The following is a 15,352-nucleotide window of genomic DNA, read 5'->3' as shown; positions in this document are numbered from 1 at the left end:
AATGGAAAGTCAAGAGTTCAAGTATGTACGTATCTTTCATAGCTGTCAGTCTTTTGCATAGCAAACTGTTTATCTCTGGGCCAAAGCTGTAACTACTTCAACATCAGGTTATGGAAGTATATTTCACATAGCAACTTATGAAAAAAATTTTTTTCCTGTGAAGCGGTACAATTTTATGTGTATTGCTCATGTGTTCGTTCATTCTTACAAACACTGCTGAGAAGAAACGTGCCATAATTAGGTGCTTGATCTATACTGCAATTACAATATGGTGACTTGTCTATCTCAATAACGCTTCACAGGCCAAACAAGCTCTTCACAGAATAAGAAAAAAATGCAGCATGTTCAAATAACTTCCACTGTGCCTTAATTTATATAAATATTCCATGCATTTCACATTCCTTTGGCAGGATAGGCTGTTTACATACTCTCAGACTAACAGTGTGTGGAAAAGCATTTACAGCTTCAGGTCTTGCAGTGCTTAATAGTGGGGGCCTAATTTGCTACTACTGTTCTTCTGTTGTAACGTAACTCCACTGAAATACTTGGCATGGAGAGGAGGGCTTCTTAACCTGACTGAATTACATGGTTCTGATGACAAAATCCGTTCTCTTACAGTTGCAAATGGTGCTGACTTGTTTTAGGTAAGACAGCAATTTGTTACAGCAGTTCTTTACAGCTGTTTTGTTGTACACTCGGTACACAACCACATGCAGCCTAGCTCAACTGAAAATGGCGCAACTGTACTGCTTAACATAAGGCGCACAGGTCTAACGAACTCCTGCATGTAGGACAAGATCAACATTTGCATAGCTGTGTAAAAGGCAACTTGAGTACCAGGAAAACGTAACAGCGTTAAAAACTCATCCCCTTCCTTTGCTCTCCATGTAACTCTCGCCCATGCTTGTTTTCCCTGTGTTGACATAAACCAGCGCTTGCTCCTCAGAGGGGAGCTTTGGTGGCTGCTACGATGCAGCTCCTCTGCAGTGGTTCACCCCACTCTCTTCCGCTGGGGTTAATTGCTGGAGTTTTTTTCTTCTACTGCTACCAACCTTCCTCCTTCCGGTTGCCATTTAATGCACAAAACAGATGTGCATTTGGGGTTTTGCTATTGGTCTTACACCACAACTGAGGCAGTTGATTGTTGCTTAACTCAGAAAATTAACTAGTGAAAATAATCTATGCGATATGCTTAGCTTTTAAAATGCTAAGAATTGCCACAGAAAAATGACAATGCAGAGCTGTAAGGAACCGCTGTGCTTCCTATCGGATTAATATTGACCTCATCCCAAATAACTTCTCCGAGAAGAACTACTTGTTAAACAGGGAGAAAGTCAACAGCCCGAAAGCCTTCGCCCTGCTACAGGGCCAAGACCTGACATGCATTTTTCTGACTTCTGATCAGCTTAGCATTTCACAAATCTGAACAATGAAGTTGAAGTGATCTTAAAAGCCTAGGGCACGTCTGAATTTGAGAGGAGAAGGGAAGGATTAGTTCTCAGAGGGCCAGAAGTAATGTGTAGGCATGGCCAGTGACACATAGAATAAGGCTAGAACTGCAGTTTAGCCACTGTGCTATTACGAGATTGCTGCCGTTGTTAAATTAGTGCCTCGTTTTATCATTACATGTTGAGCAGTGGTACGCATCTTGACACATAATTTTAATAATAGCTTGTAAGTGTCAGTGATAATGTAATCTATTTAACAATGAGCCTAAAGATTATCCAGAAGAGAGCATATTATGCCCTGTTAAAACAGCTAATCTGCATAAAACTTATGACAAGCCAGACCTTTTCAGTGTTTAATAAACTGGCTGAATATTCATTTTTAAGGCACTGTCCAAATTGGTTTGGTCACAGATGAGTATTTAAAGCCCATTCCAAAGCTGGCAAATACACTAGGGAAATAACACAAGAATGCAACAACAAACCACCCCCCATGAAACCAACAAAAGACTGCCTCTAGCCAAAACCTCTCATGATTAACATCAGCAATAATGGGTCCAATTCTAGCAAAACATCGGATAACGTTTGTTTCAAGTACTTACTGGCCGCTTTTGTATAGGATTGGTGCAGGGCAGAGCAAAAAATCAGATTCCACTGTTTTTGGCTTTTCATCTGAAAAAAACAAATCACATGAGTTCAATATACTGTGCTACGTAAATGAGAAGCTGATGTGTGAACATGCTATAAAGTCCCTTCCCTTCTCACAGTATGCTGGTTACTGGTTTGGTAATGTCTGGAACTTGCAAGCAAAGCAGGCCAAAGTTAGGGAATAAAGCTACTGCTTTTTTTAAAGCTGCACCTCGAACATACAAATCCAGAGTTGCCTTTAAATGCGAGTGTGAGCCCACGTTATGCTGCTTACTTTATTTTACTCAAGTCAGCTCATGCTCTTCCGGAGAGATAATTTCCTAGAATCGAGACCATTTTTACAAAGACTGAGAACACTATTAGGAGTTTCCTAAGAGTCGGAAGATGAAGGTTTGTTTCTCATTAGCTCCAACCCTGTGCATTGCATTCAAGGATTTTTTTACTAGCTGTGATGGGAGTGTCTACTTCTCCAGTGTTTCTCATGCTTTTGAGTCTCTAGCTGTTCGCAAATCTCTCATACTTATAAAGCATCTATTAGTAGAGCACTGTGTCCAGCAGAGCGCTCCTTTTCTGCAGCTGTGAAAAGGAGAGGAGGGAGCTCTTTTACCTCACGTATTTGGTAAGCTGGGAAACATTCCGCTCCTGTGTGCAGAACCATCCTCCCAGACTTCCCCACAGTAGGACTGGTTTTTTCTGTATTGGAGCTGCTCCTGCAAGCATGGACTATTTTCTGATTTAGGGGTGAGAGCAGATAAATGATCTGCCAGATAAACTTGGAGATAACTCTGTCCTGCATTTAGGGAAGAGGCAGACATACAAGTAGTTCAGGGGCAGCCGAAGGAGGAGTTGTTAGCATAAATGAGCTTTTCTTATGTGCTATAATCTGGACTGACTGCTTGGCCTAGATTTGGGGCTAGTTGTGAGGTGGGGAAGAGGGATTAGCACATTGCCATATGTTTTTGTCTTAATGGTATGTTTCATAGATTATTTTTCTATCCCACAGCTACATTTGGCAGGTTTCCTTTCTAGCATTTGGTAATGGTTCTTTATAAATGCAAAAAGAGAAACATGCCAAATGCATCTTTTAAAACCAGAACTGGCAAAATAACGGTTTGCTCTGGGGCTGATCCCAAAGCGCAGCCCAGGCTATCAGTTAGGGGAACTCTAACATTAAAGTACATCCTCATGCAAATACCCTCCATTATGCCCTCAAATGATGAGGGTTCTGCTGAGCAACTGCCAGTTTTTCATAGAGAACGCAATGACACAGGAGCAATTTTCCTTTTCTTGGGACCACCTCCTTCCTCCCACTACTGCTCAAAGCACCCTTCTTAGCCCTTTGACCACCCCAGCTCCACTGTTCTCTTTTAGGTTTCCTCTGAGACAAAAGCGCTTCGAGCCCAGCACAGAGCTGTAGACAGTGAGCTTGTGTATCAGGGTAAGGGTCACATCAAGTTTCCCTATTTCCTTCCTATACTACTCCCTAAAAATTTGCTGTTGTCCATTGCTGAAGATGAGAACCCGGGTGGGTTGTAGCAGGCCTCTGGCAAGACCCCATACAGCAGATTGTGTTTTTACGCTGCAACGTATAATAAATACATCGCTATGCCATTCCCCTCCCTTCGTGTGCTTTAGCGCACCCTTTCCTGAAGCCAAGAAAAAAAAAAAAGCAGCCCAGAGATCTAGTTGGAAATTCTCACATCAGATGCTAGCAAATATTTGAGGGCTTCATCCTGTCCAAGTATATTTATTTCTACCGTGGCAAAGCAGACATATACATGCCGTACAGCTATAAAAGACTAAACAATCAGAGAATCAAAGAAACCAGAGTCAGAAAATATTTCAAAAGGTCATTTAAAGAAGGCAACATGCTTCAGATACTGTTCAGTGACACTCATCTAAGCTGTTAAAAGGCTTCCTAGGTAGCCTATTCCAGGCCCAAGAAATGTTTACAGTGAGAACCGTTCTCCTAATGCTTCACCTAGATCTGCTGCAGAATTTGAAGTCTGTTGCCTCTTGTTCTCTTCTAAGTGAGTGGACTGGGAGAGTCCAGCTTATTATATTCAGCCCTTTAGCAGCCCGTAATTAACAATTACTTTGGCTATTCTTCCCTTCCTGTAGATGTAACAAATTGAATTTTTCTGTCCCTCCTTACAGCTTGTGTTCTGAACTTCTGCGCATCCTTGCCAGCTTCCTGTGGACACCCTCCACAGTGGATTCATCCCCCATTTGTAGCATGGAGCACATCAAAATCCAAGTTCCTAGGAGCAATCATTGGCAGCACAGCACAGCCCTGAATTCAAACAGCACCGCAACCTACCAATCGTTAAGTACCTTAAGTCTATTTGGCGTACACTGCTAGCATTGCTACTAAATAATGCCAAAACTTTTAGTATGATAGTAGCACCTGCCAGCAGGACAGAGGAGGTTTACGTTTGTGACACTTATGGAAAATGGCTAAATCCCTCCTTAACTCTCGTGTTCTATCGGTCCTTATCTCCACCAGTACCTTAATGCACTCCCCATCAGCAAGTATCGAATGGTACAAATGCCACTACAAACATAACCATATTGATGCAAGCTTCAAAACAGTGACATGAAGAAGGTACGTGCTATTGTTTTAATTTCTCAAATGGACAGACTGAGTTGTAGAGAAGTAACTGCTCGTGGTAAACAAGAAGTCAGGAGCAAAGCAGGAATAGAACTGAGGAGTGCTGATGACTTGCAAACCAGCCACTTTAATGAAAATTTAAGTTCTAATTATCTTCAGGTCACGTAACTGATGTCTCAACTATTTACCCCATATAGTGTGAAATGAGTTTTATTCATTTGGAACTGAACTAGTCTGTTTCCCTGCTTCTCCAAGTAAGAAAGGTACACCATGATAATAAATACACAACTGAAGCAATAATTTTGCCACATTGCAAATTCTAGCTCTACGAAGCTAATTTATGCAACAAGTTTAAATAAGCAAGCTACAGTTTAATGTAGGAAACAAAGGTGACAATTAGAATTAAAACTGAAGGGAAATTTATACAAGCAGACTTTATTTACACACGTTGCCTTTATCCAGAACTACTGTGCTATTCTGTTATTCTTCCAGATTATTTTAGATATTTAACAGGCAGGAGAGATTGGCAGCCCATTCAAGTATATATGATATCCAGAGTAAGCAAGAAAATGTACTGGAAACACATGTTAAATTGGGTAGGAATTCAAGACAGGCTAATACAAAAATCAGACAGTAGGTAGGGAAAAAATGAGTTGGCTTTTTTTCTACAGGTCCATTTTGGGTCGTTTTCCAGTCTGGCTTGCTTCTAAGGGATACCATTTAGAGCAAGAAGTTGGATGTATTTACACTAGCCATCCACTTTAGTTTCTGGGTTAAAAAAATGGTGGAGGTTTCAATTAATGGCATTTTTTCCACCATCGTCTACCTTGCGCCAGTTCACGGAACAGAGCAGCACAAGGAGACTAATCCAAATTCCAGCATGACTTTTCATCTGCCCTGCTGCAAGTTAATGCACTGAGCAAGAGAAGACCAAGCCCTGAATATTTTACTGAAAACTAAATTCTCCATGAGCATACTTACTTAATCAGATAGCAAGAAGAAAATAGTCTACACTGCCTCTCAATTACTTCTAGAGCTTTTCTAACTTCTGCAGCATTCCACTCCGAAACATTCCCCTGTGACACTTGTAGTTTGACAAAGGAATAACTAAGGATTGTAACACCTGGCCAAGGGTGAGTACTAACAATAAAAAAAAAAAAAAAAAACAAAAAACCAAAAACATAATGCCCATCTGCACCCACCCCACCCCACTGACCCCCCCACCCCCCAAAAAAAACCCCAAACAGATAAAGCTACAGGAAAAGTGCCTGTAAAAGATGCCATGGTCACTCTGTCTGAAACAGAATTGCTTTCCACAGGTCAGGAAACTAGAGTCCAGTTAGGGATCTGGTTGCATCAAGACCCACTCCTGGAGGAGAGCGCTGCTTGGGACACTGAGCTGAAGAACCATGTCAAAATACAGGGACAAAATAGTACCACCTGTTCTGACTTGGCCTTATTCTATGCTGTTGCAGGAGCTCCACGAAGAGGACTGACTCCGGGTCAGGAGCGGCACCCAAGCCCCTGAAACAAACAGCACAATGGCGATACATCTAGCACAGCAGACAGAATGGGCAGAGACGCTCCAAGAGAACAAGGTGAGTGCACCTCGGGAAACAGTGCCTTTTGGAATCACGATGAGAGCCTGTGTCTTGGCCTGGGCCTTCTTACAAAAAGGGGAACTTGGTACACTCTGTGTTCATGTTTTTTTCATTGGCAAACATCTGCCTACTTGCCACCATGTTAATTCACACAGCCATCTGGGCTGCCAAACACCAGTCACAGTTTACAGCTAATGGCAATGGGTAGCCAATTCAAACCCCTGAGCAAGATGTGAAGTCACTTGCATCCTCTTACTAATCCTCAGAGCTTTCCTGCTTTCCTCCTCTTCGATATTTTTCCTCGTACGATTTTAATTAAATGAGGTAATGAGAAGCAAAGTAGAACACTTATTAGGAAATCTAAAGGCATATCATGTCAAACTTCAATACTTACTAATTGTAGTTCCATTCAGCTGATAGGTACAAGTAACACCATCGGTTTTCCCACCAAGGGTTAAGCCACTTCCTCTAAGAACAACCTGAAACTCCTCTGGAGAGAAAAGCAAAACCCGAAATCACCAATCTTTAGTGCACTGCAGTAAATTAGACAAGTAGAGTTTCAATACAGCCTGCAATAAATGAACCACAACGTAGTAATGCTTCAGACTTGCTCAGGTCTCCTTTTTAATTGACCCCTGGTACTGCATTCTTCAGTTAGGTCACTATAGGAAAAATAAAGATTTGTTCCCAAATCTTTATCCCTGAGGCAGCCCTATTAAAATGGAAGTTGATTCTGACTGGCAACAGGATCTGGGGCTCAACTGCACGGTGAGAAACAGTTTCTCAGTGAATACTCTGATAAATGAGAAATCTGGGTCTTGTAACAAGACAACTCACCAAACCTGGATCAGGCCCACCTGAAGTGCCAGATGAAGAAAACATTTCTCCTTAGGCAACTTCCAGGGAAACAGTACTAAGGGCCACACTATTTTTGAACAGTGCAAAGGAGGAGTGAAAACAGTTTGTTTACCAAGGCCACCGATTTCATTGAGATGATCCATGTTTTTACAGAAACATCAAAATAAGGAGATTTTGCAACTACCTTTTTTTGATTGGTCTGAAACTACGTGTGGGTTGTGAAACCCAGAAAGAAGACAAGCCCTTAAAATTTTGTGCAACTCTTCTTCTTAAATGTATTTGTGCATTCCATGCACAAAAATGCAGTCAAATGCTTTACTGCTTACACTCCACAGATTTGGGGCATGGCACTAGAAATATTGTCAAGAATTTATATGAACGTAAGTCACCAGGATTCCCAGAACCTAACTCCATGACCATAGGTAAAATAGTATGCAAGTGTCACGGAATAAGTATAATTGCTTTAAATACAAGGGCAAGTGCACAGCATGGCCAGTGGGAGAGGGGCAGATAAATGCATCTCAAACTACTACAGGCATTACCTAAACTATGAAAGTAGGCCCTGGAAGACAGCTCCTCTGAGGGGTAAAATGAGTCAACAGAGAAGGATGTGATCTTTCTTAAACTCCTTGAGGATTTTTTTCGTAGAGATGTTTTATTCTAGAGACATCTGGGGTTTTTCTTTGGGTGAAATAAGGAAATCACAGTCCTGTAATAATTAAGTATTATTTTAGAATTATAAAAACTTACCTCCCACACAGACACTGGATGGCTCCAAATACAAAATTTCAGTACATGACTGCTTCAAAACCTGTTGCAAAGGAGGAAACTAGTCATAAACAGGTTTCAGAGTGCTATTTCAGTGAGAAATACTACTTTAAAACAAACGCTTACCCCCAGAAGATACAGGCACACAGCTACAGGTTTGATTTGCATTAAGTCTGACTTTGTAGGACACTGCCTTGACCATGTGAAACTTCTGCACGCCTGCACAGTCAAGTTTCCAAAGAGTTTACAAGACTTGGATTAGTTTATTAAATCCGGGACAGCCTTCAATACATAATGATGTCTGATCTTGGTCTTGAAATTTCTGTCCAGATCCCTAACATAATTTTCCATGAACTCCAGTCTTAATGTTTAAGCCAAAAATTAGTCACAAGGAGCCTGATCCAAAACCTAATCCAGTCAAAAGCGGTCTTCCAGCAATCTGTGGGTCAAGCCAAGTACAGGTTATTCCAAGTGCTGGCATCCTGCCCTACGTAAAGCACAGCAAGAACACACGGTGTGCTTGACTGCGCTGCCTTCTGTCGCATGGGGTTTTTTCACTGCTGTAGCAGTTAGCCTGCTTGGATTCTTCAACCAGTCAGGCAATATTCTTCCAAAAGGCTGGAACAAAACAATACTCCTACAGGTGACTTAGAAATACAAGGGATGGGATGTAAGAGAGAGGAGGAACTAGACTCCTTGGACTGATCTGTACTTACAAAGGTCTCAGATGTTACCCTTAGTTTCAGCAAAGTCACATTTTACCGTTTACAAATACATCAAGTGATCAAGTTATCCATGGTCACTTAAGCAGAGGCATAAATAGCACCCAGGCGCTGACTACTGCAGAGCACTTCATTTTCCATTCAAAAATGGTGCATCTCAGAAGGAATGGGTTGAGCTTGTCTGACTAAAACTGTTGCTGGAATCTAGCTGGGAGACCATACTGTCCTCCCACTGCTAGGATCTCAGTCCCACAGCAGGCCTCCATCTCTTATTTGTTATTGTTGTCCAGGAAGGAGATGAGATACCTATTACAGAATGTTAATCCCCCTCTCTAAGCAGGTAACAGGATTTCTGCGAACTCAAAGGGAATGAGTCTCTTGAATCTTGTAGGGTTAAACACGCTCAAACAATCCACAACTTTCTTCTACCTTCGCATGATAATGTGTGATTTCTCCCAATGGTTTTTAGTTTTCCTCCCACTCAGAAAACTTTCACGATGTCTTTATATAGCTTTCCATGTCATAAGTGGTATATTTTTAGCAGGCATTCATATATAATACTACATGGAATCAGTTCAGGTCCTTGCAATCACATGCATAGTAGAAAGACCTGTTACTATCCCCCCTCATCTCCATTTGCCAAAACTCTGCCTGTTCCTGAACTGGCCTGTCAGTAAATGTAACTCTTACTCTTAACTCCTTTCTCCTTCCTTCCCCCTCCCCTGCCCCATCTACACTATTTGCTAGTGATTTCTGTTGCTACATATCCAGGCCCAGTAGAAACAACAAGGTATTTGTCGTTGTTATGACAAAAAGCATGCCGAGCTCCAAAAAAAGAAGAGCTGGCCTCATTTAACACTGCCCATATCACCCGTCTCCACACAAACTGTTGTGCACAAATTAACTTTTCAGTGCTTCAAAACCCATTCATAAACACTAAGTAGTATTTGAAAAATTGGAGACCTTGCAGGTGCATATATTTGGATGATAGCAATAGAGATCTTTGGAAAGAATGTAGCTTTAAGTTCAGTGCAAGTTGATCAGTTTATATTAGCTAAGGATGTGATGTCAATTCCAAAAAAGGACTCAGCTTTTTGATTCCTATTTCAGTGTAGAAAGAGGAAGTGTTGCTTAGTTTATTGGGGGGGAATATTTTGTGCATAAGCAGTAAAGCATTTTATTCCTTTACTGTAAAACATGTTGTTTTTTTATTCCTTCTGAAGAGACTGAGTGAGATGAATAGTCCAGTTTAAGTTAATGAGACTATAGACTTGCTTTAATACGAAGTACAGATCTAACAGTTGGCCGTATCAAAGCCCACTGAATTCATTAACTTTTTTTAGAGCAGCACTATAAAGACAGGAACTTTTCAACACCTATCGTGACCCCATTTGCCCACTGTCTCATTAAGTAGGGCCACAATATGGATTAGCGAGGCAGGGAGAGGGGAAGACAATGATGGACATAACCTGTCTTTTCTTGGAAAGTAGTACTTCTGCAATTGCACTGTAACTGATAGTGATTTTTCTAACACTGTGTTTCCAAATGCAATATAAAACAGGAAAAGAACGTATTTGGACATGCTTAACGCCTTTTGGATTTAAGAATAAACTGGGGAGGAGGAACCAACCCCAACTGAGATAAAATATGGCCTAGGTTAAATGATCACAATCCATGAACAAAATACAATTTCAATATAGGGTTCAGGATACACTGACTTCCTGCATGGCAGCATGCAATTCATATTTATACATGTAGATGTGCTGCTCCTGATGTAAAGCAGGAAAATACTGGGGTTTAATACTGTTCCTAGAAATAAACAATTCCTTTGACACTAATTTTTCATCATTTTAATCATTGCTGTTCTCAACTTGGCTTGAGAAAGCTGTACTGTTCAAAGATCCTCAGTCTCTTGGCAAGTGTGGTGGCCTAAAACTGTCATTTTCACCCAAACAAAGCTTACACTAGGGAAAAAAAACTGTGTGAAAATACCAAAACTTGTTTTTATAAGTTTACCTAGTTCTTTTCCATCCTTCAAAAAGCTTCTTGATAGCCCATGCTTTAAAAAAAAAAAAAAAAAAAAAAAAAAAGGTAATGGTGTAGAAATCTGCCTTGTCCCTGACAATCCTCCTTCCCTTCAACAACAATCATTAAGTAACCTTAAGAGGCAGAATAAAAGAAACCTTGTAAAGAATTGAATGGAATCAGGTGGAACCAACCTAAAAGTATACAGATAGCTCTTTGCTCAACCTTTTAAATTCTGGGTTCTTCTCAACACTCTGTCTAAGCAACACTGAAACAAGATGCAGAACCGAATTTTCTATCAATTAAGTAAAAATCAGAGCATTCTTGCAAAGGGTCAAATCCCATTAGATGTCCCAAGCACAATCACTTTGAATGGTTTGGCTCACAAGGCTATGGTAACTAGCATTTAGCTGTCACAATAGAAAACCTGAAAATATTTTCCAAGACAGCAGTCACCACTTGTTCTTTCACATGCGGGAGAGGAGAACAGATTTTTGCATCTTAAAAGGATGTATAGAAACTTGTGGCCTTTCTTTACCCTTTTCTTGCTCTGGCTCATGCTCTTTTCTATCTGTTTTAATCTTTTTCTCACTTTTTCCATGCAAGCTGTTCCCTCCAGGTGCACTCCAATAAAAGGCTTGTCTCTTTTCTTTAGGAGGAATGATGTGAAGGCATCTCACTCATCTTGCCTTATGATCCATGTTCATTACTTAATATGCTTTCATATCTCCATATCAGGGCTGTTCCTGTTTCACCCTTCCTAGTACCCTGTGGAATGATCTTTCAGCGACAGCTGAGGAGGGATTTTCCAAGATGCATGTTAATTGTCAAAGTTCCCCTTTTCAGGATGTTGGTGCATTACCATACGGTTGAAAGGGGTAAGCACTGGGCTTATCCATAGTGCGTGGCAGCTTTCACACACAGCTGAAACCTAGTATCCTTGCCGCTTCTTCTGCAGCCCAAGAGGAGAGATCCGACCAGTCTCAACATTAATAGCTTTTAATGGAGCCATTTCACTTGTGTGTTACAAAGCACATTTAACTATGGCAATGTAGAAACCAAAGCATGCATATAATTTGCATGCGTAAAATTTAAAATGAACTTTAAACTATCTTGCTGTGGAAACCTAGGCCGCAAAGTCAGCAAGATCAAAATGAACTCTACAAAAATCTGTACTATGCTCCCTCTCTACCTGTTGAGGATAATCGAAGAGAATGATCTGGCATTGCAAATTCATTATTTAGAAACCTAACGCCCACAAGGAAAGTTGAAATAATCACTATATAAGGCCATCCTTGGATAGGATAGTTAAACACTATGCTGACATAAAAAAAAAATCCAGTAAGACTATAAATTGCCTTAGGTGAACAGCATACAGGGAGAGATGCAAAGAGTTGACGTCATCCATTTAATTTCCAGAGCTCCACACCAAATATAGGGCTCTCTTCTCCTGGGCTTGCAAAGGCTTTCCTCCCTGAATGCTAGCCGTCCCAGAAAGCAACATTTTCCCACAAACCAAAGTGCAAAACCAGAGTTGAAACATGTCAGCCTGCGTCCTGTTGTCTTACAGCTTCAGAAATGGAGAAGTGTGGAGGAACTACAGAGTGGTTCTTCCAAGTCTGAGACAGAACTGTCCTGTGTGGAACTGGTTACAGCTGGAAACACACAGATGCTAATCAAAGTGCAGAGGATCACATCAAAAACACGGCTCTGAGCTTGCCATTTTAACACTTGTTAGGAAGCATGTGTGGCTGCTGGAAAAGGGAAGGCGGCAGAGTTCTGCTCTTCCAAAGCAGTCAGTCTCTTGTACTTGAAGAAAATGAGACATGAAATTCAGGCCCGAAACATCCTCTTGTTCAAAAACAACAGAACAACATACTGCTGAGGGAACCCTATTCTGTGGCTCCTCTATATACAGGATGTGTTGCATCACTGCCATATTGCAGCAGCAGCAGCCGCTGAGCATCTAAGATGAAAAAAATGTTGTTATGCTGTTTTCTATGAAGAGTTACTACAACAGCTACCTCAATAACAAGTGGCATGAATGCAGCTTATGCTCAGCACGGGAAACACCGCCCAGCATGGCTTCTGAGGGTTGGCTGAAGGCAGAGGAGCGTCTAAGGCTTTTAATGAAATCACATCTTATGGCCATTAAGTGAATGCATACTGTACGGTTTCCATAGCATTTTTCAGTAATGCAAGTTAAACATTTCAGAATACTTCTGAGAGCAGAAGTTATCAGAACAAAGGTATCTGAGTTATCCCATGGGCACTCAAAAGCAAATTCACCCTTGATGTAAACTCACTAACTTAAGCTTGGATTCTATTTGGCCAAACAAGCTTTTCTTTTCTGAATAGGTCACTCGTAAATCAGCTGCTGGACTGCCCAGTTCTGTCTGTGAGCCAGCTATCACATTCCTTATCTGCATGTTTAACTTTAAGCATAATAATAATGTGTTCAGTACAGTGGGATGAGATCCTGGCTTCCAGTTAAAGATGTCCCTTGCTGGATCAAGGCTTTGATGTCCCATACAGAAAATTAGACTCAGCTTCCTTCCACAGCAGTCCTGTAGAATCTGGCCATACACACAGCTCTCGAGGCTCTGTCCCTTTAGAGGAGTCTCCATGTACTCAACTCTTACCGTCAAACGCTTTCTATCAGCTCACTGACAGCAGCAAAGCATGCAGCAACCAGAACCAGAAACGTTTAGCTCCTGAACCAGCTAACTAGCATTCAAATTTTCTCTTTAAGTCCTACATTGTCTGATTGTCACCTATCTCCATCTCTCAAGCTATTTCAGAGGCTAACAAGCCACCGACAGTTTTGTGTTCAGTATAAGTTTAATCCTCCCCAGGCACAAACAAGTACACATGTAAATTTTTCTTAAAACAGTTGTACAAAGTCCATCCACTTTATAAAGTTGATAAAGTCTGGGACCACTTTTCACCTAGCGAATTTTTTTCTGAACAACCTGATTGTTAATCAGTACTTAAAATCCATATCAATCCTTATCAGTGGCATGGATTTCTACGCAATTCCCAGTAGAAGGTTCCCGAAAGCTCACATAAACTTCCCAGCCCGCTTCCTAAATAAGAGGCTTAGCATTTTTATTGCCAATAAACATTTAATTCAATTAGAGATGTTTTACAGAAACATTGTCAGTTTCTGACCTGTACGTGTCTGAATTGAAAAACAGAATCATGTTTTGTTAGATTTAAGCTGCACAAACCATATACCTACGCAACTAATTCCATTAGCATAGAAAAGGCACATGTCCCTGCAATAAATTGCAAAAAGGCAGCCAAACAACAAGATGACATAAGGCTCACTAGTGCTTACAGTCTTTGAAAACTCCAGCTCTGTTCATAAATTTTGCCTTGTCATAGATCTCACCCCTGCTTTATGCAAACACTTCTTCCAATAGAAAACGTGTCTTCTGCATCTTCCAGTACCTCTTTAACTTGTCACAGACTGGGCCTAGCTCTGCTGTGACTCACTTTTCACCCTTGCTACTGTCTCTTAGAAGTTCTCAGAATTTAAACAGTAAAGCAGTGTGGCTCCTGCAGCTTTTTAAGTATTTTGACTACCATACACTCAGAACATACTGTGGAACAGAGCTGTACCATGCGGTACAGTGTTACATGCAGGCTAAAACAACAACTTTCCCTTCCAGCACTTTAATGAATTTCATGTTCCAAGAAATTGTGAGAACAATGCAGTACTAACGAGCCACGAGCAACCCAACTGTACGTGAACAATTAACAAAACACGCTAAGTGTCAATTTATTTCACAGCACCATTCGATTTTGCTTAGCCCCAGTATGCAGTTCAAAAGTTTTTGGCAGCAGTCAGCACCATAAATCATAACTCGCATGGCATCTGTTCCTCCCCGGAACTGCACGCGGAGTTCAGGATTTTGGGCAGGTCGTCAGCACAGCTGGATTCTTTATTGAACCGCCATAAAAAATTTTAAGTCTACTGTTCTGAAAGTAGAAAATGATATATGGACGTGCAAGGTGTTGGCTTCCTGCTAAAGAATAGTATAACCGTGAACTGCTGGAAGAAGAAAGCTCCTTGACACATTTTGATCAGACTTGGCATGTTAATATTTTGGAACAACTAAGGATTTCCAGACTCACCGGTGGCCTTTGCTCCCTACGGTTCCATTTCAAACATGCACCTCTTTGTTTACATCATTGCTCACTGGAAGCCGATCCCAAACCAGGCTGGCTTGACTCTTTACAGGGGAAGACAATATGGTTCCGTGAACAAAAGTGTATGTACTGTAATCAAACAAATGCATCTAACTTGCTACTTCCAGAACCAAGTTTTAAAGAGGAAAAAAATGTTCGCCTTCAAAAAATAATCTTCTTTATTGTACTCAGGTATGGCAAGATGTGCAAAACATGCTGACAGTGCAATATGATCACCTCCACAGTCCCTGTGCAAAAATATATTTACAGCAGTATTAGCTCCTGCTCATTGCACTCTGAGCTTGCAACTGAAGCACTGCCTATTGATACTCCGCCAGCCAGTCATGCGTACACTCACTGCAAAATGTGCACTGCACAATTCAGAAAGATGGCAAAACAACACTAAAAAAAAAACTTAAATGCTAGTCTAACAGCAAACTCAAGACAGTGGCTTTTCTGTGGAGACTTCCGCCTTCTTTT

The 15,352-nt window shown here is 41.0% G+C and overlaps 1 protein-coding gene across 2 annotated transcripts in view; it reads right to left on the bottom strand.

The window, feature by feature from the left end:
* ANTXR2 (anthrax toxin receptor 2) overlaps positions 1-15,352 on the bottom strand; it is a 118,392-nt gene that overhangs the window by 80,459 nt on the left and 22,581 nt on the right. For both annotated transcript variants that reach the window (XM_010575470.1, XM_010575471.1), the window contains exons 7-9: positions 7,914-7,974; positions 6,700-6,795; positions 2,048-2,117 (exon numbers count right to left, since the gene is read on the bottom strand). In XM_010575470.1, the coding sequence (XP_010573772.1) occupies positions 2,048-2,117; positions 6,700-6,795; positions 7,914-7,974 (227 nt within the window). The remainder of the gene's footprint in view (positions 1-2,047; positions 2,118-6,699; positions 6,796-7,913; positions 7,975-15,352) is intronic.

The sequence above is a fragment of the Haliaeetus leucocephalus genome, unplaced genomic scaffold, assembly GCF_000737465.1.
Source record: "Haliaeetus leucocephalus isolate CR32 unplaced genomic scaffold, Haliaeetus_leucocephalus-4.0 Scaffold484, whole genome shotgun sequence".
Taxonomy (NCBI): domain Eukaryota; kingdom Metazoa; phylum Chordata; class Aves; order Accipitriformes; family Accipitridae; genus Haliaeetus; species Haliaeetus leucocephalus.
This window is presented reverse-complemented; position numbering and strand designations above follow the sequence as displayed.